This window comes from Rhinichthys klamathensis, unplaced genomic scaffold, assembly GCF_029890125.1.
Source record: "Rhinichthys klamathensis goyatoka isolate OS25496 unplaced genomic scaffold, OSU_Roscu_1.1 h1tg000386l_1, whole genome shotgun sequence".
NCBI lineage: Eukaryota > Metazoa > Chordata > Actinopteri > Cypriniformes > Leuciscidae > Rhinichthys > Rhinichthys klamathensis.
The window spans coordinates 1047501-1069466 of NW_026606890.1; the positions used below are offsets into that span (position 1 = coordinate 1047501).

A 21966-nucleotide genomic window follows, 5' to 3' on the forward strand; every position below is an offset into this window, starting at 1 on the left:
GAGGATTGTAGGCCTATTTGTATTGTTAACAAAGATGAATAAATACTGTAAAAAATGTATTGCTCATTGCTAGTTTATGTTAGTTAACAATTGTTAACTAATGGAGCCTTATTGTAAAGAGTTACCACTTCATTTAAAGGGGAATCTAGTGGTTTTTTTTGTTTTTGTTTTCTCTATTGGCAGATTTGTTTTATGTTTTGAGCATAAAGTCACTTCATTTTGATACATTTTTGCAGAAAATATTTTTTTTTTCTCAATGTATCTCTTTTTAAGAATGTTTCAATATTTGTACTGGAAAACAAGACAAAAGTACTGAGAAAAAAACATATTTATTTGTATTCCTTGAATGCAATGTAAGTCGCTTTGGATAAAAGCCTTTACCAAATGCATAAATGTAATGTGTGGCTGTGGAACTGTTTAATATCACAAATTTCATATTTGGACTTAAATATGTTACTTCAGCTAATAAAGTGCATTTCTCTGGTAAATTGTATGGTGGGTGAAGCACAATTAGCAATATGGTAGCAATATTAAGGCATGTTTTTATAGCATAGTATTTATACAGTGCTTTATATAACAGATTGTTTCAAAGCAGCTTCATAGTGATAAATAGGAAAATAACAGAATCAGTGTTGCAAACTTTATCAAATATGAGACAAATTCAAATTCTGCTGTAAAGCAGCTGTAAAAAGACAATAGTGTCGTTATTATTTTTTGCAAGGTTTCATTGATTAACATTAATTAACTATATTAGTTAACATGAACTAACAATGAACAATTAGATTTTTATTAACTAACGTTAACAAAGATTAGTAAATGCTTGAAAAATGTTGCTTTAACTAATGTTAACAAATGAGACTTTATTGTAAAGTGTGTCCATTTTGTATAATTTTTTTATATATTTTTTTTATCCTCTTCTGATTCAAACAGTGAGCTGATAGTTTAAGCCCAAACAAATCTCTCATATTTGCGGTCAATCACCCCTTTTACCTTTATATTATTATTACGTTCATCCTCTCCTCCTGGTTTGAATCATGGTAAACTGAAAGCAACGGTACTAATCCTGTGCATGTGTATTTGCTCAAACAAAATGTGCTCAAGCGTTCATTCCTCCCTCTCTCTCTCTCTCTCTCTCTCTCAGACATTGATGAATGCCGCATGAACAACGGAGGGTGTGACCATGTGTGCAGAAACACGGTGGGCAGCTTCGAGTGCAGCTGCAAGAAAGGATACAAACTTCTGACCAATGAGAGGACGTGCCAAGGTAGACGAGACAAGGAAAATGTTATGTCATTATGTTTAAAGCTTAAACCTCACTAAATGAAAAGCGAAGAGGGTTTGCTCGACGCCTTCCCTGCTGCTGCTTTACTGCTCTCAGAGATACTGTGGGCAGATTGTTTGAGATCCAGCAGGGTTTATGAGGTTTATGAGCCGGCGGTTAGTTTGGTCAGGAGAGCTTGGTGTTTAATACAGGAGGAATCCCTCAGAGAACATTTAAGGTGATACTATCCTGCCTAGTCTTCACAAACGCACACCTCCGAACCAGAGTCCCACTCGCTGGTCTTTAAAACGTTCCTGTCGATAGACACTATTGCACACACCAGGCCTGGGAATGTCTCTGGAAAAGATGGTTTGATGTCAGTCTATTCTGTTTCTCAATATAGACTCAGTAACACCATTTCTAAGCCAAACACACTTCAGCCAAAAATCTTCATGATGAAAATGCATTAATATACATTCATATATATAAACAAAATAAATTATAATATATTCAAATAAAATTAAAAAGCAATTAAAATGATATATGGGGCCCTATTTTAACTATTGAAACGCAAGTATCAAGCGCGAAGCGCAAGTAACTTTGTGGGCGGGTCTTGGGCGCTGTTGCTATTTTACCGGCGGGATAAATGACTCTTGCGGCCGACGCAAGTTTAAAAGGGGTTGGTCTGAAACAGCTTCATTATTCATAGGTGTGGTTTGGGCGTAACGTGAAATAAACCAATCAGAGCGTCATCCAACATACCCTTTAAGAGCAGGTGCGCATGTTGCATGGCGGATTGTTATTATAACGGCGGATTTACCAGGCGCGCGCCAGGAGCGGTTCACAGCCGAGGAGACCGACGTTCTTGTCAGGGCCGTGAAAGACAGAGAAGTGACGTTGGATGGGGACGGGAGATTTTTTTTTTCCTGGTTCTTGACAAACAAACTAATTTGTCAGATGTCCTTATATACATAAGTGTCTTGCCACTATTGGGCAAACAGGTCTGATCCGTCATTACTACAATTAACCTGAAAAATTTGGGTAAATGTGTAAGCTAGATTTAGGCCTACATTTTTTTTACATCTTCATGGACACCGCAATGATTTCCCTCATGTGTTAATATTTTTCCTTGTTATAATGTATGATTTGCAAAAATAAAAACTGCTGCATCTGTGTTGATGAGAGAATCAAAGTGTATGCGCGTTGTGCACCCGCTACATTATGGCCAAGCATGCCTGCTTAAAATAGCATTATAAACAACGCGCAACGCGCCACTGACTTTAGACTAGGCTTGTTCTGGTCAGTGGCGGAATTGTTTTCTGGAACTGCAAAATAGCATTAGGGAATGTTTGCGCCGAAACACGCCTCCTTTTTGCGCCGACCCGCCCAGGGAGCGCAAGTTCATTCCCTAGTTTACCGACGTAAGAGGGAAAACATCATTACGACGTACGTTGTGGAGGGAAAAGCCCGCTTTGCGCGGGTGCAAAATAGGAATGATACATGCGTCAGTGTACAAAGTCATTTGCGCCGGGTGGAAGATAGGGCCCATTATGTATCATCCATGAAAGCAGTTATTTTGCCATTGTCTGAAAAGAGCAGAAAAACAGCCAATGATCAGGGCCGATTAAATCCTGTCAATCAAAAGGGGGCGGAAAAACTGCAACTCATACTGTGTGTGAAGAAGACAATCTCTCTGGTGTTGAATTCAGGGCTGTCAAAGTTAACGACACAATAGCGCATTAACATTTAAAAATAGCGAGGTTAAACCAGGCTCTATGAATGGATGTCAGGTCTGCAGCTTTTCCATACACCAAACATTATTTGTAGCATGCCTCCCATCCAATAATCACAAAGCGATTTGTGACTTCTGATGAGAAACAAAGGCTGTGTCTCAATCAGCTCCTGAGCTCTCGAATCAGTATATCGTGTACATAAATTCGGGCACTGGTTCACCACACATTGGGGACAGTGATTACTCATGGCCAGGGCCATTAAATAAAATCATACATTTTGATTCTATCACTCAAAGTTATACCATCTCCATGTGAGCCGATGTTCTCCTCTTGTTGTTTTTCCTGTTTCTCAGATTGGGTGGTGTGGGAACGGCCCGTGCCCGTGTGCGGGTCTCTGCGGGGCAGGGAGGGCATCTCCTCCTGTCCGTTCAAATGCTGTAACCATTGTTGTAAGGAATGTCAAGTGATAAAATTATCCATGACCTTTTGCCCTCATCTACAATAGCCTCCAGAACTGGGAGAGACAGGATTGTCTGGCATTTGCTGGTTTATATCTGCAGCTTTTATCACTATTGTTTTTGCTCATACTGAGGGTTAGAAGTTTGTTCAAATCACTTACTTTAAGTACTTTCGCATGTCAAGTCACCTTTAAGTAGGCTATATAATGCTTTGTACATTGTTTCAAAGCAGCTTTATAGTGATAAACGGGAAAATAACGATTAGTGATGCAAACACAATTCAATTCTGCTGTAAAGCAGCTCTACTGAAGACAATAGTGTCATTATTCAGTGTTGATTATTTCAGTCCAATAACAGTTGCAAAATTCATCAATTATGAAACAAATATAAAGCAGACTTATTCATTTCGAGTTTAGCTCTCAAAGTGTCATTGGAGTCAAACTGATGATATTATTGAATACGAAGTGTCTTAGTGTACATGTGACGCTTTGTGCATGAATTATTAATTGGTGATATATAGCATTTAACAGTTCTAGGAAGATTTGGTATTTGCACTGCAAATATTTCCATAAAATATATGTAGAAATTCTTAAATCAAGTTACAAGTACTTGAAAAAAAAAAAAAGTGAGTTTACGCTTAAACCAAAAATATACACTAATAAATAAATATAAACTTAATTTAAAGTGAAAAACAAGGTTTTTTTTTCTTTTATTTATTTATTTGCCCATTAGCAGATATTTTTTTTCGTAAAGTCACTGAATTTTGATAAATTTTTTCAGAAAACAAGACTTATATCTTATGTAATTTTGCTTCTCAAGTAAATGTATCGTGATTTAAGGATGTTTAGATGGTTGTACTGGAAAACAGGGCAAAAACTCAGAGGAAGAAAATATTTTTTGCAGTGTAAAAGCCACTTGATGAGTGGCAGAGCAGGTTAAAGAAATAAGAAAATGTCATTGGCTGGGAGAATGTAATAACCTGTTGGAAATTATCATTTTATCAGACCTTCAGCTACAAACCAGATTGCATAGTTGTCTATGTGTGTCGTTCGTGAGGAAACGAGTGTCTGAAAGGTGTAAACAGAATGTGTGCTCTATCTCGGGATTAACAGCTTCAGTGTTCCCCTGCTGTCATCAACCCAAAGACCATCAGCGGGGACGGGACTTGTCCTTCAACACCTCTCAGAAAGCCTGGAGACATTCCTCGGTCGCTTAAGAGCTTTCTGAAGTGTATTTAGGGGGAGGTGTTATCAGATCCCCAGTGTTCTTGAGGTGGGAGTTTGCTGATAAAGCCCCTCTCTGCGCTCTATAAACACACCAGCTGTCATTTTACTCTCACAATGCCATTGTTTCCGACTGCGAGATTAAGTGGGACCGGCATGCCTGTGTCTATAGGGGTGAAAAAGTCAGAATATCTCATTTTTCTTGGTTTGTGGTGCTTGCTAAGACTATTGCCATTGCATTGCTTCACTAGCCGCGTTTCCATTACCCTTTAAATTGCGCAGATTGAAATTGTGAATTGAACATACGGCCAATGGAAACACGTCAATTTAAAAAAACAAATATCGCAAAAAAGTTTTTACTCTCGCATGAGGTGCTTTTTCAGGCAATTAAAAAAGGAATATTTCCTTATATATTATATATTGGTTGCTAGTCAAAATATTTGACTTGATATAATATTTACGCAATCAAATTTCGATGAGTTAGCTTTGTCAATATTTCAGCTAAATTGCAATTAAATATTCTTGTACAAAATCAAAATCAACAGTTTTTCTAACTAAACTTTGAGTTTGTTTACTTAAAAAAACGTTTGATTTTTTTAACTGATTACCTCAAATATTTTGAGTTTTGCCAACTTATTAGGGTTTAAAGTGTTGTGGTTAGGACAGTGTTGGGCAGAGACATTTGATATTATTTGTCTAAATGATCGGACTTAAAATGTTAATCTGGCTGATGATAAAACATGCAAAAATCCCACAGGATTGCTTGAGGGAGAGACCCAAGCCATCTTTGGCAGTGGTGGAGGAAGTATTGAATCTCAGTACTTAAGTAAAAGTACAAATAACCAGAGACATATTTACTTTAGTAAAAGTAGAAGTACCACAATGACAACCCTACTTAAGTAAAAAGTAAAAAGTACCTGATTTTAAATGTACTTTAAGTATTAAAAGTAAAAGTACTTGCATAACAATTTATTCTCTTAATGTCTATATTCTAATGATTAATAAAACAGTTCATTCTAACTCATTCAACCTAATACTCATATAATGATGTTCAATATGATGGAAAAGCAGTTATATTTTAAGTTTTTGTCACCATTTCTGAACAAGCTTGCAATTAGGCAATATACACATCAAGCTTACTACCCTTACTATATACGGTATATATACACTCACCGGCCACTTTATTAGGTACCCCATGCTAGTAACGGGTTGGACCCCCTTTTGCCTTCAGAACTGCCTCAATTCTTCGTGGCATAGATTCAACAAGGTGCTGGAAGCATTCCTCAGGGAGTTTGGTCCATATTGACATGATGGCATCACACAGTTGCCGCAGATTTGTCGGCTGCACATCCATGATGCGAATCTCCCGTTCCACCACATCCCAAAGATGCTCTATTGGGTTGAGATCTGGTGACTGTGGAGGCCATTTTAGTACAGTGAACTCATTGTCATGTTCAAGAAACCAATTTGAAATGATTAGAGCTTTGTGACATGGTGGAAGTAGCCATCAGAGGATGGGTACATGGTGGCCATAAAGGGATGGACATGGTCAGAAACAATGCTCAGGTAGGCCGTGGCATTTAAACGATGCCCAATTGGCACTAAGGGGCCTAAAGTGTGCCAGGAAAACATCCCCCACACCATTACACCACCACCACCAGCCTGCACAGTGGTAACAAGGCATGATGGTTCCATGTTCTCATTCTGTTTACGCCAAATTCTGACTCTAACATCTGAATGTCTCAACAGAAATCGAGACTCATCAGACCAGGCAACATTTTTCCAGTCTTCAACTGTTCAATTTTGGTGAGCTCTTGCAAATTGTAGCCTCTTTTTCCTATTTGTAGTGGAGATGAGTGGTACCCGGTGGAGTCTTCTGCTGTTGTAGCCCATCCGCCTCAAGGTTGTGCGTGTTGTGGCTTCACAAATGCTTTGCTGCATACCTCGGTTGTAACGAGTGGTTATTTCAGTCACTGTTGCCCTTCTATCAGCTCGAACCAGTCTGGCCATTCTCCTCTGACCTCTGGCATCAACAAGGCATTTCCGCCCACAGAACTGCCGCTCACTGGATGTTTTTTCTTTTTCGGACCATTCTCTGTAAACCCTAGAGATGGTTGTGCGTGAAAATCCCAGTAGATTAGCAGTTTCTGAAATACTCAGACCAGCCCTTCTGGCACCAACAATCATGCCACGTTCAAAGTCACTCAAATCACCTTTCTTCCCCATACTGATGCTCGGTTTGAACTGCAGGAGATTGTCTTGACCATGTCTACATGCCTAAATGCACTGAGTTGCCGCCATGTGATTGGCTGCTTAGAAATTAAGTGTTAACGAGCAGTTGGACAGGTGTACCTAATAAAGTGGCCGGTGAGTGTATATATAAACACACATATTATGTTAAAACGCCCTATATGACGGCGTTTGGCTGTAAACGCGATTCATTTATGGCGTAATTCTGAACCTCTTGGCTTGCCATACTAATCCTAACCAAACGTATAATACACACGCACCCCACATCACTACTAGACCTACCAATGTGTTTCCTATGCATGTAAAAACTAATTTTCGCGTATAAATTGCCCGATAAACACACTGCGTGCTATAGAGACGCATTTAGTGTGACCGGGTTGATATATCTATGGCAACCAAACTTCACTGGTGAGACAGAAACGTGCGATGAACGGACGGTCAGGAAGACGTTTTGGCAGGGGAAAACTGATCAGAAAATGTAACGAAAATGTAACAGAACGTTGTAGAAATGTAGTGGAGTAGAAAGTATAATAATTGCTGCAAAATGTAACGAAGTAAAAGTAAAAAGTATGCACTATTGATTCTACTTAAGTAAAGTACAGATACGTGAAAAATTTACTTAAGTAAAGTAACAAAGTATTTGTACTTCGTTACATTCCACCACTGATCTTTGGTCTAAAGACCAAAATATCACCTGAGGATGCAGGACTCCTTTCACTTGGACCAGTAAGAAGCCACCCTAAACAGCCTAGCAACCACATAGCAACAAGACAAAAATACAGAAGAAGAAAATCATTTTATTGCAGCGGTGGGTTTGCATGGATAAGCAGAAGCACTGCCATTTTCTTCAGACAATCTGGTTAATATTTCTAATATAACTAACCCCCCTCAATTTTGCCCTTTCTTTTAGTTTTTCCAAGTTGTTTGTTCCTGGTATTCACAGTACAGAGAGCTGAAATGTGCCGATGAGAGAATGCGGCGCTGCACGAACACACACCTGCTGTCAGGCTAACACCCAAACGCTCTAAAAATACGCTTTCTGGCATCTTAGAAACAGCCTGACCTTCAAAACAACTCCAAATATATATATATAACATATGTTGTTTAAAATCTGATGCTCTGAAGCAGGCAAGATTAATTGGGTAGTTGACAAATAACATGATCTTTTCATTCTGCAACCAATTTTAGGTGCTATAACTAACTAGTGTCTTTTTCCCACAATTTTTTAATCACATTTTAATGATGCTACCAAAGTCTGGACATGAAAAATGTTGTTTCAAATTGTTTTAGATGAAGTATGGCATGTCACACTGTTTCCATCCACCTATTTTTATACACATTTTGGGATGTCGCATAAAAACAATGCTGGATAGAAACACCAAAATGCGCATAAATTCAAATAAAAATGTATACGCTCAATAAAGGTGGATAATTTTTTTGATCTGATAAGACAACTACGATGGAAACACATTTACCGAATAAGTCCCTCGATGAGCAACAACAAACTGACGTGACTTTGCCTCAGCAGAGGCTGTGATTGGATAACTGGACTAACCAGCGGACCAATCGCATCGCAGCATCTCAAATGTTGGTTTTGTTGTTTGGAAATGATTGAGCTAAAGTCTGTCATCAGAATGATGTGGTTTAATCCAGAAGCGTCTCACACGATTAAGTTCTCAAGCACCAGCATCCGAACGCAAGAGATCATGACAGCGTTCATTGCACTTCATCTGCAGCTCTGAGACGCAGCTCATTTAGGATGGAGGAAAAAAGAGCCACAGTGGTTCCCCGATTGCTGCAACTCCTTTTTTATTACTGATTTTCTTTGGCGCCAATTTCCCAGGAAGTGACGGTTTTGTTTTCTTGAACACATGGGACGGAAACGCTGATCTATTCGCAAATGTTTATGCGATATTCATGCGTTTATGCGATATCAGAGACAATTTATATAGAGACATGCCACTTCCTCAATCCTCAATACAACTATATAGGGAAAACCCGTAACGCCAAAGATGGCGGTTGTATGCACATGCCCCGCCCCTCCCGCTGGAAAGCCAATCGTCTGCTTTTAACAGTCAAGCCGGGAAACATGTAAGCCTATCGTCTGGTTCCACTGACGCATGCGCACAGTTGAGGTTTGCGACAGCGGAGACGAGAACCCTTGCGCATGCGAAGTAAACGTATAACCTGTGGGGAAAAAGGCCTTTTGGGGCAAAGTCATCAATCTTTTTCAGCGATTTTTATCATATTTTACTGCTGTTTCTAAACAAGCAGTTTTTATGTCCTGGTGACCAGTGAAAGTGCAGTTCTGACTCTCTGCCCATTCATTTAGATAGGAGCCTGGTCTTGTTAGTCCGAAATAGCTGCCCGGAGGCGTTGCCAAGATGGCGGCCGAGTGGCATGACTTGCCTAAAAGGACTTTGGCGATATTCATGCGCAACTTTGGATGGAAACTTAGCTATTGACACTGCTTGACATGTCATTTCAACTGTCCAAATGCATAAAATAAACCTCGTAGAAGTCCATGCCAGTCAAGGGTGTTGTTTGGCTTCAGATGCCTTTGGAAAACAAGTGAAATCCAACTTTTTACACTAAATCCAGGCAGTGTCGAGTCTCCTAATCATAAGAAGCATGTGGGGATATTTATTTTTGCCTGTGGAGTCTATAAAGTCCTTCAAAGTTATTCTCCAACTGAGCCGTTGAGTGGTATCAGCCCCTCACATCCAATTCCAGAATTGATGTTCACCGAAGGCGAGAAACAGTGCAGACACCAGTGAGGTGATTTGTTAGATTGAACAAGGGTTTCTGGGGCGTGTATTGATTGTGTAACCTTCAGTCATGGAGCTGTGCTTTCTCAAGCCTTGACTTATGAAGCTGCTTCTTGGTAATAGACTTTGAGTTACTTTAACTTGAGGACAATGTGGCCTGAACTGATCTGCCAAAACCATAAAGGCTTGTTAACTCTTTCCCCGCCAGCATTTTTGATCATTCTCACAAGAGTTTCATGGCCCCCAGAATATATTGTTTTCTGAACATGCAATATATCAACAACAACAAAAAAAGAAAAGAAAAAAGAACCGAGCCTCTGCTGTTAGACAAAAACAATTCTAGCTTCATGCATTTGATCAACAACTGAATGCGGGTAAGTTTCATAAAACAACAACATTTTGAGCAAAAAAAAGCTGAGAAAATTGCGTTTTTCTCTAAGACCACATCTGGATCAGATTCAGAACGATGATCCAAACATATATGGAGTAGATCGAGTCCATCAACACCCCGAAAGCTTCACAGTCGCTCGTCCTGGGTCGACTTTTTATTCTGTAACATTAGGCAGTTTTGATTTATATGCGGTTTAATGTTGGTGATTGCGTTATTTTACATATGCATCTGCTTACATATGCTATCACTACAGTCCTCTTTCAGACGATGTGTAATAGCACACCCTACTGTATAACAGTGGAAACACAGAAAGCCAGAATATAGTTAAAGGGTTAGTTCACCCCAAAATGAAAACTCTGTCAGTAATTACTTTCCCTCATGTTGTTCAACCCCGTAAGACTTTCGTTCATCTTCGGAACACAAATTAAGATATTTGTGATTAAATCTGAGAGCTGGATCACTCCTCCATAGGCTTCTTAAGGGATCGAAACTGGCCGGCCGAAAAGTTATGAAAGACATCATTAAAATAGTGCGAGTGACTACAGTGGCTCAACCTTAAGTTTATCAAGCGACGAGAATACTTTTTGTGTGCAAAAAAACAAACAAAAATAACGACTTTATTCAACTATTCATTTCCTTCCCTGTTGGCCGTGAGATTTCACGTAGTGATATTGCGCAAAGCTTCTGTGTTGTACGTCACACGTAGGCTCACTATTGGCCGACGCTGGTCATGTGTGTGATGCGTGACGTACAACCTAGAAGTTTGCGTAGTTTCACTACGTGAAATCTCCTAATTGCGTGTTATAAAGTCAGAATTGCGAGATTATTTCTCACAATTACTAATTTATAACACACAATTGCGACTTTATGTGACGCAATTCTGAGAAAAAAAGTCAGAATTGTGAGATAAAAGCATCCATAAGAATCAGTGTTGTTATCGTTAAAAAAAAGAAGTGATTTTGGGGTGAAATATGACCTGCACATTTTTTCGTGGGATTCACCCACACATAGATGAGGTGAACAGTAATGAGTGAAGTGGCAGTTAACAAAATCCAGAGACTAACCCGAAACAGTCTCAAGTTATGACCCATGCTGTGGGAGCGTTTAAGGGTAAATCATTTCCATATGTCCTGAGGAAATAAGGATGAGGGCTTTAAATACCTCGGCTCTAGCCAGGTAATGTGTGTTAATGAACAGCAGAGGGTTTATTAAGGCCTAATTGGGGATTACACTGAAATGATTGACGTCAGATGGAGTTGAGGGGAAGGACGCCACATGGTACTGTTCATCGTGGCTACCGGTCTGATGTTTTGAGGGCTTCACAATTTTCCACACTAGTGTGAATTCAACAGTTCTATGAATAAAAGTGCTTGCGTTTGCTGTTTCTGCAGATATAGACGAGTGCTCCTTTGACCGGGCGTGTGACCACACATGTGTGAACTCACCTGGAAGTTTCCAGTGCTACTGCCACAAAGGTTACGTCCTCTACGGCGTGGCTCACTGCGGAGGTACGTGATGCATTATGGGATTGTTTTCTGGAGAGCTTTGTGAGTTTCAAGAATATCTAAACGTTCTGTAATCATGATACATTTACTTGAGAAGCAAAATCACTTAAGATATTAAGTCTTGTTTTCTGGTTTGAGTACCCTTAAAACAAATTAAATACGGGTGTAAGAAAAATTAAACAAGTTTTTTTTTCTTGTTTGAAGCGTAAAAGTGTGCATTTTGTTATCTAACATCATTTTGCTTCTCAAGTAAATGTATCTTGATTTAAGAATGTTTCGATATTTGTACTGGGAAAACAAGACACAAATATACTGAGGAAGAAAATCATTTTTCCAGTGTAGAGAAACTTCTAATAGATAACTCATGTTGGTAGACTCTCTAACTCTACCTCGGGCAAACACATCCAATGAAAACTGAGACTTTTCCTATATAAATGCTCTTTAGTTTCCTCGGGCAGCAGTCAGGACCCTGATCCAATCTTTAAAAGATGTTCAGAGCTTGGCGTAAGGCACTTAACTAGATTACTTAGCAAATAACATATATTTGCATCTGTGAAATAACTGATATTTACTACTTTTGGATGGTCAGTCTCTTGTACACTGCAAAAAAAGCACTTTTCTTCCTTAGTATTTTTGTCCTGTTTTCCAGTACAAATATCTAAACATTCTTAAAGGGATAGTACACCCTCAAATGAAAATGAAGTCATTGTACTTGTTCTAATGCAGTATGTCGTTCTTTCTTTTTCGGGTAATTAAAAAAAAAAAAAATGTCCCGCTCACGCTCGGGTATACGATAGGGTTTGGTGAAAAACAACCAGAAATTGAATGTAAGGAAAACCCTGACCTTGGCCGACATGCGTGTTCTTGAGACTCTATTAGTGCCTCAGTTCACTCCGACTCACCCAGAAAATCAAGATTAATAGATACGCAACATGAAATACGACACCTAGAAATCCCCAAAAAGTATCCATGTACTTACCATAGTTAAATATCTCCAGGCCATCACTCCATTTGTCTGATGACAGTCAGAATGACAGCTGACAGATGTGAACACGATAACTTTTTGTCGCAATGAACACGACGTACATATTCACCTCAGAGTACATGGACTGTATTTTATGTTGTGTTTTTGTTAATCTTGATTTCTCACAACTTGTGTGCTTTTTCTGGGAGAGTTGGAGTGAACTGTGACTTCAGGAAACAAGACTTAATATCTTAAGTCATTTTGCTCCTCAAGTAAATGTATCTTGATTTAAGAATTTTACTGGAAATCATGGCAAAAAAAAAAAAAAAAAAAAATACTAAGTATACGAAAATCTTTTTTTTTTTTTTTTTTTTTTTTTTTTTTTGCAGTGTAAATAACCAATTTCAGATAAAGCCCGTGTTAAATGGCTTGCAGACTCAAACCGTGGCTATCATGTGAGATGGTTTCTTCATGGGTGACTCTGGGCTGCTCCAGTGCACTTGTTTCAGGGTTGATTAAGCAGATGAGGACAGCTCATTTAGTGATATATGTGTCTTACTATTGTTGAGATGACCAGAAATAATGAATGTGTTTCTCTCCGTTAGCTTTTAGATAACACCTAGATTAATGAAGCGCTCTCTTTTGTCTACAGAGAATGGTCGCCATTTTCCCATTGACGGCTTATCTGCAGGGAAACGGATGTTAAAGATTGCCATATTATGTCCCTTTTCAGTCTTGATTTTATTTTTGGACTCTACAAGAATAGTAATTTTCTCATATTCTCCATTGTTGCAGTTCCTCTCTTCCCAGTCTGTCAGTAACGCTCTGTTGGATCCTGTAGCCCCTTCTTCTGAAAAGCACACTGTGTTCTGATTGGTCGGCTGGAGCAGTGTGTTGTGATTGGTCAAGCGCTTCGAGTGTGTTTGGGAAATGTCCCGCCCCTTTCCATAACCGCCAGTTTCAACACACTACTAACTAACTCAACCAGGCCCCGCCCCTTTATTCTGCGTATTAATTATTTAAATGAGGAATATTGTGACGTGTTCGTTCCCGGAAGAAACTCAAGACTACAATGGAGGCGTTTCAGGGAGTTCAGAAACACTGACACTGATATAGAGAATAACTTTGATACTTTGCAGAGCTTTTTCATGCTCAAACAGCAAAATTACACACTAAAGAAAGATGAACACGTTAAAAAGCACAATATGTCCCCTTTAAAGCTGCAACAGACTTTAGTTCAGAATTGATTGTTGCTGAGTTTACAGTAATCGTACACGTACAGTATTTTCAGGTTTTAGTCTTTCTCTATTCAAGTAGATGTGAGCTGGACTCACATGATTAGAAATAGCGGTCTGAGGTGTTACCAAGAAGGCCATCTACCCTGAAAGGGACTTTTTAGCTATAGAAGTGTCAGCCTAATGTTGATTTTCTCTTCCCCTGTCCCCGTTCCTCGATCTTTAAATTAATGAAGGCTCGGGATCCAGACAGGGAAAGGAAATGTGAAAGTGAAAGGTTTAGCCTGGAGCCGGTTCAAATCTGATGGGGAATAAGAGATCGACAAAGAGAAGGGAAACCAGACTAGCCTAGCAAGCAAGCTCTTTATTTCCTAAAGAAACTCTTTCACTCCCACTTTTCAGAAAGCAGATTTGTTGACTCTGTTTCTAATACACTCGATCAAACCTTTTTCCTCTCATTTGCCTTCGGATTTGTGGGGATTTTTTTCTGCTGCTGGTTTTGTTCCTTTTTCTACTGTAAAATAGTTTAGAGAGTTTATTAGAGTACGTTTTACAAGAAAATACTATTTCAGGTTTTCTACTTTAAAATGTCACTTTAATTAAAAAAATGACTTGGTTTCTTTGTAATTACTTTCTGTAAAGCAATTTCTGAGTGAAAATTGTTTCTACACCAATTTGTTTCTGTGAAAATTGCTAATGCCAACTTGTCTAATTTTTTATCTTAGCCTTTAGTCCATAGGTGCATCCCAATTCACGTACTTATTATTAACCTTTGTTTAACCTTAATTATTTTTTGTAGTGTAAAAAGTATTTTTCACACTGAAAATTCCAATAAGACTTTAAATATTCTAGATGATGCTCTTAATTTACCAAAAAAAAAACAAAGTGTGGGATGTTACATACATATACGGTTGACGTTTACATAGTGCATAGTTTGATTGATTTATAGTGCGTCATTTAGGACACAAGTCATGTCATTAGATCAGACCATGCCAGGTCAAATGGAGTGCAATGCATTGTGGGATACAGTGTGGTTGTGTACTGCAGTAGTTTATCCAGAGAGTCTGTGCATACAGTAAATTCAGTTGAATGCCCATATTTTTCTTTAAATCAATCAATCAATCATTTATTTGTAAAGTAATAACAAAGATAGTCGAAAATTGGGCTAAACAACATCAAGTTCTGGCATTCAACAGCACTGCACATTCACCATACAGGGGGAAGAAGGCATAACACAAATACATGCATTTAAATGCTTCATTTAGACTTTATTATAAGCCTTCTCAAAGAGATATGTTTTTAGTTTTTCTTTGGAAAGTAATGTTGTTCTAACAAATGGCCTTTATAAGGAAGATCAGATATTTGTAATTGTTTTGTTTTACAGATATCGATGAGTGCAGCATTAACCGGGGCGGCTGTAAATTCGGATGCGTGAACACTCTGGGCAGTTACGAGTGTACCTGTCCTGCTGGTTACAAACTGCTCTGGAACAGGAAGGACTGTGTCGGTATGTGGACAAGAGTGCCACCCAGAGGCCATTCAATGCCACTACAACATAACTGAACTCTTATGGTTCAGATGCAAATGCTTTCATAAATATGTCAATTCCTTGTCTTTGCAAAAATGATAGGACCAATGAGATGTTTTAATGCATTCTAATACAGGACAAATGGAATGTTATTAAGTCAAACCTATAGTTTCTGCACACCATACAGAAATCGTGAAATGTGCGTCCAGTCTGGTGTCCCCCAAAGCCACCCTCACTTGCAGTAAGACGGGGAAAAAGGAGAGCTGCTCTCTCACATGTGCATCCAAAGCACATTATCTATCAGGTACATACCAATATACTTCAGTATAACCACATAACACACTTGCCCATTCAACTCTACTGCCAATTGTCGTTTTACGCTTCACAGAATCAGACAGCAGTTATTCTGTGAGCTGTGGGATACCCATCCTGCGAGGTAAATCCCAGAGCAGATTAAACGCAAGCAACATCCACACCTGCATAGGTAAGATCACACACATGTCCTCTTAACACCTTCCATGTCTCAAGAGCTAATGAATATTGGTTATTAATGGTCCATATATAGGGTATCTCATTGTATTTCCTTTTAACAGTGTAGGAACCCATACTAGGTGAACCAATTTTTTGTTGTAAATAGTGTTAAAGAAACTGGTAAATGTATTAGCTACTCTATGTGTGTATCCATAACTATAAATCAACATTTGGCCATAAACTAGCTAGCTCTTGCTGAGTATCAGCTTAAGGCAAGACACTACAGGAAAAAATATTGTTTTTGTTGTTGTTGTTTTTCAGTCAATTTTGAGATTTTGGGTTTGGCTTTTCATAACATGTTGTTTCAGGCTAGTGGAAAGAAAACATTCAAAATACACTTTGAGAGTTTATATTATTGCACTTTATCTATATGCGGCTGCCGGCTGTAGATTTGAATTACAATATATACCTTTAAAGGGTTAAAAGTTTTTTCCTCCACTTCAGCAGCACTTATATACACTAAAATTTACAGATTTATTCCTACCTACATTCTGAAGGTTTTTACTGAAGGGTTTGTTCGTATAGCATTCACCTGATTTTATATCCTAAAAACATGGTGAAAATGTATTTTTTCCTGTCTGTTCACAGTATTTTCTGATTTATGGAGTGATAAAAAGAGATATCCAAAATCACCTCAGTAAAAACCTTTAACTCTAATATGTCAACAAAATGAAACAATAATTTTGAACATGGCTTTATCCAATGTTGAGATTTTTCTTCTGGAATTTAACACAAATTAGTGCACATTTTTTTAGACAGTGCCTCATTTAAATGTGAAAACTTGTAATACAAAACAAAATAACTCTTAATGTAATTAATCAAATGTTGGAAAAGTATGGTGATATTATTAGTTATTTGTTTAGCCTATTCATCTGTGGTGTAATGCCTTGATTAAGGCTTAACTTGTTCTAGTGTAAAAAAAAAAAATTTTTGTCTGATTAGTGTTGTTGTTTTTAATGGTAATAAATAAATAAAATCACAGTCAAAGGGTATTTAGACATCTTTATGGCAATGTGTGCCACATATATAATGAAAAAAAAAATAAAACAGATATTAACTCATCTCCTGTTTGTTACCAGTCAACATTTTGTAAATGTTAAGCACCTCAATTTCACCGATCATTAGCTGAGAAGGAGAAAAAAGTCATTTTCTAAGACATTCAGGCACTATTTCTGTATTTTGTTGAAAGTGCCAGCAAACAGAACCTGGAAACCGATGAGACGTTTCTTTTGAACAGCTGCAGCCGATGATTCCCAGAAACATAATGACAGATACATCACAGCTATCCAATTACATGATCACTTGATGCGCTTGGCAAATTAGAAACTTATTTACCATGCCTGATGTTTGTTTTGATGACAGACTCGTTTCACATTAGGATGCCTGTCACGGCACACTATAATCTCAAATTGCTGTTCCTCATAAGTGTTCAGAGTGAGCATGAAGCTAACATGAATCTGCTTCAAATGTTCAAAGACCACAAACCAGCCCAGCTGGTTTTATTTCTTCAATCAAGCGTGTTTAATGTAGCGAGCCAGCAGCTGTGAATGAATGTAGTTAGCTAGTAGTTGTCAGGAAGGATCATGTTGAGTTGTGTGTCAAAGCCTCTTTGTTTGGTTTAGAGACTCAGGCTCCTCCAGTGAAGCAGACGGCATCCTTTCGGATCAAGAACGCCAAATGCTACCTGCACCCGAAGCATAAGGGGAGAGCGGAGGACAACGGCAGACAGATCGGGCCAGGTCAGAGGTCATAGGGCCCAGGAAATGAAGGGTACCATATCATTTTGATGGTCCCTGTAGTGGAATAAGGTTATAGCAGAGGGAGTTGCATTCTTGTTTTGCTACATAAACAATGATAATCGGGACATTAAAGCTGCAGTCTGTAGCTTTTTTGGGGTTAAAAATGATCCAAAATACATATTTGAGAAGATACATAACCAGCCAGTGTTCAACGCTATCTGCTTGCCGTAGCTCGATTCAAAACGGTAAACTTGTAATAATGTTTTTAATTCCAGTACTGGTGGATTTCCGCGGGAGATTCGAGCATGTCTTTGCGTCATTACGTCACATCTGTACACACACATCTGTACACATAAAGAAGAGTCTCGGCTAGTAGGCTATATTGCGTGTGTGGATGCTGGAGGTGGAGATTTATAGCCTTTTCTCACAGCACTTGATATAAATAAACTTATCTATTTGATGGCGGATCCAGAAAGGTTCAAACGACAATCAACAGTGACAACAGATTCACCCGCTGTAAAATGCAAAAGACTTCGTTCGGACTTCGGAGTGGCTACAGAAAAAAAGAGACTTCAACCGGAACCATGCAAAAACAAGGATACATATCGGAAGGACAATACATGTAGTCACGCAATGCTGACGTTGTTAACATTAACAATTTGAGAACAAAGTATAATTTGCACAGTTTTGCGTAATGATAAGCGATTTTTAGATTTAATCAGCGCGATTTACTGCAATGTCAGAACCAGAACAAAAGTGGATGTTACTAGTTCAGATGACATTTTCCGGTGAAAATTATTATGTTGGTCATACTTTCAAAAAGAGTAATCTGTGATTCTGAATGCCAGTATCCACACCGGCGCGGTGACTGACACACACACTCTCCTCAAACATTGGATTCATCCGCGCTGTGCCGTGTCGAACTACAACTCACGTAAAGTTGATAATTCCGTGAATGACTGCAATTGCAGATTTCTAACAGAGATGGAGACAAAGAGGAAAAACTGCGGACTGCAGCTTTAAAGAGATAGTTGCCCAAAAATTCTGAAAACTCACCCTCATGTCGTTTCTAAACCAGTAAGACTTTGGTTAATCTTCAAAACACAAATTAAGATATACTGTAAAAAGTCCAGGTAACCAAAATGTAAAAGGTTATAAGCAAAAAGGTATCTTAAAAAGAATTCAAAGAGACCATTTTAACCATTTTACCATTTTAAACCATTTTAATTTAGGCTTTTATTTGCATCTAAACAAACAACATACATGCATACACAAACCTCATTGTTTTCATGCATCACAAAAGATGCATTTACTTGAGAGCCAAGATTACATTGGATACATTTTCTGATGCATCAAAATTAAGTGATGTATAACAAGAATAAAATGTCTGCTAACGGGATAAGAAAAATAAACTCGTTTTCCATTTTAAATCACTGTAAAATGTAATTCGTTGAGTTCACTTAGAAAACTTGTGGAAATTGATTGCCTTACGTTTAGCAAGTAAATTAACTCATCATTTTTGAGTTGATAAAACTTACTACCACTTAGTAGATGTGACTAGGGATTACTTAGAAAACTTGAGTTCTGGTAATATTATGATCAAAGTAGGGATGGCCCGATACCGATACTGGCATCGGGGATCGGGCCGATACTGTCCTAATATACTCGTACTCGTACTCATAAAAATTCGCCGATACCACGCACCGATACCACGTACATTTTGCAAAACGAAACTGGCCGCCGCGAGTGCTTTGTCGAGGTGAACTGAGGCATAGGAAAGTATAATGTCGGCGGTTTGGGCTCATTTCAAGATAAGGGATGATGACAACAGCAAGGCAGACTGTGAGTTATGTTCAGCTAAGGTGTCGAGAGGAGGGAAAGAAAGTACATCGTTTAACACCAGCAATCTAATTAAACATCTGAAGACGCATCATAGATCTGATGGCCGAGCGCGCGCGCGGGCGGTAATGCACTCACTCTGTGTGTGCGAGTTACGGGAGAATAAAACGATTCGCGGGACTCCCGCAAACTAGAAATATCTATGAATAAAACATAAAAACTAAAAGATTTTTATTCATCTCTTGCAGAAAAGCAACAAGAACAACTACAACAAAATAGAAACGATTTACAGGACAGAGTTTCTATTCATAACATGGTTACAGCGTTGAGCGCTGTAGCCACTCACAGACATATGTGTTGATTTCTGGAACGCAATGGCCAATCAGAAGCATTTAAGATAGACTCCCCTCACCGCTCAAAACGGACTTTTTTGTTCAGTGCTGAATTCTGTATGCTGGCGAATCCTCTAATTATAACAAACAAAGTGTGGATATTATAAAAGATTGATTGTGCAGTCAGCTTCATTGATAATAACAGAGATGTGTGAGATCGCGATGAACTGTCAGCTTTTAGGATTTATTAAGGGAGCGCACTTTGCGCGCATTCAGTCATGCCAGACCATGCACGCAGTAGCCTGCTTGCTTTTATGTTAAATTAACAGTGGTTTGTGTGTTAATACATTTATTATTTTAGTAATTTTTATTTATTTTTAGACTTGTTAAAACAAGCAGAGAAGAAAATAAAAACAGTCTTCTAACCTGTGTTCTTAAATAGTCGTCTTCTTTTCTGGGAGCCTATTACTTTTGCGGTAGAAATATCGGTATCGGTACTCGGTATCGACAAGTACACAAATGTAAATACTCGTACTCGTATCGGTTTGAAAAAAAATGGTATCGGGCCATCCCTAGATCAAAGCCTTATGGGTTTGAAATAACATGAAGGTGAGTAAATTATGACACTTTTTCATTTTTGGGTGAACTATTTCTTTAAATCCACACATTCTAAATTCCATGCAATATATTTAAAAACGGTGAACGACTTGTTGACGTAATCTATTAACAATGTCACTCCAAAATGTGAAACACTGACATTTAAATGCCATTATTTTGTGAATAATAACTTGATTTGTAGGTGGTCAACCATGCAGCAACTGCCTGGTCACATTTGTTAACCTGAAGTGTGACTCGTCTAAGAAGTCCAAAGGTCGTCGAGCGCGTAACCCGTCAAGCAAAGAGGTCACACGCATCACTCTGGAGCTGGAGGCCGAGGTCAAGCCAGGGGACACCACCGGTGAGTCTCACATCCTCGTCTAAAATAAACACCTCTGCAAAAAGAAAGATTTTTGTCTTGTTTTCCAGTACAAATATCTAAACATTCTTAAAGGCACAATATGTAGTTTTTCGCCACTAGAGGTCGCCTATTCAAAACAAAGGCGTAGCTTGCGAGATTGAGCGCGGGATCATGGGAGTTGTTGTCTTCACCTCACAACCGGTGGAAAAGAATCTGACGGGACTCAGGCAGAAATAATATTCATAGCTGAGATTATTAACGTTACTGTAGTATGAAGCGGAGCTGGAGCGATTACTAATGAGAGACGAGCGCGGGATACGGCTCGAAAGCAGCAGAACTTTTATTATGCCACAGACGCCGTTTCGGCTTCTTCAAGCGTACGTGGGGTAACGCATCGACATTAGAATATTATATTAATAAATGCTGGATGGCTTGTGTTGCTAAATGGCATGCAATTCATTTTAAAACACATTGTATGATGGATAAAATGCTGCATTACTGTTGCTAAAAATAAAGCTGCATCTGATTATGTTATGTTAGCCACTTGACAAAATAGTGTTGTCTCTGAGGCATGGTGAAAACACCGAAAATTAAGAAAACAAGCGATTCAAACAATAAGACTAACAGTGTTATTCGTTTTCTGTCTATAAATGTATCCAAACAGTCGTTCCCTTATCTAATAAAACATAATATATTAAAGCGTCTTTGGTGTTTCCATGGTTTCTGCTAAATAAAACAAAATCGGAAATCGAGGGTAACGCGGGTATGATGTCAGATAGGTGTCCGTGTCCTGATTAAAATTGCTTAATCCTCTAGATTTAAACACTTTTGGAAACATCTGGGATAATGTAAGTACACAAGTCAACAAAATATATAACACTGTTCTAGTGGTTTTGGGGGATTTTAATCCAAAAATCTTACATATTATGCCTTTAAATCAAGATACATTTGCTTGAGAAGCAAAATGACTATTATAGTAGTCTATACTAAGTCTTAATGATATTAAGTCTTGTTTTCGAAAAAAAATTCTCAACATTAAGTGACTTTACACTTAAAGCATAAAGACATTTTTCAGAAAACAAGACTCACTATAGTATCTTCAGTAATTTTCCACCTCAAGTAAATGTATCTTTTATGAAGATTTTTTTATATATTTGTACTGGAAAACAAGACAAAAATACTGAGGAAGAACATCATTTTTTGCAGTGTACAGACAACTGCACAGGATGAACGAAGTGCACTGCATTTTAA

General features: G+C 38.4%; 1 protein-coding gene across 2 annotated transcripts in view; it reads left to right on the plus strand.

The window, feature by feature from the left end:
- The window catches only part of scube3 (signal peptide, CUB domain, EGF-like 3), a 168496-nt gene that overhangs the window by 128391 nt on the left and 18139 nt on the right, over positions 1 to 21966 (plus strand). For both annotated transcript variants that reach the window (XM_056233995.1, XM_056233996.1), the window contains 7 exons: positions 1142 to 1264; positions 11476 to 11592; positions 15173 to 15295; positions 15504 to 15620; positions 15705 to 15800; positions 17470 to 17586; positions 20557 to 20715. In XM_056233995.1, the coding sequence (XP_056089970.1) occupies positions 1142 to 1264; positions 11476 to 11592; positions 15173 to 15295; positions 15504 to 15620; positions 15705 to 15800; positions 17470 to 17586; positions 20557 to 20715 (852 nt within the window). The remainder of the gene's footprint in view (positions 1 to 1141; positions 1265 to 11475; positions 11593 to 15172; positions 15296 to 15503; positions 15621 to 15704; positions 15801 to 17469; positions 17587 to 20556; positions 20716 to 21966) is intronic.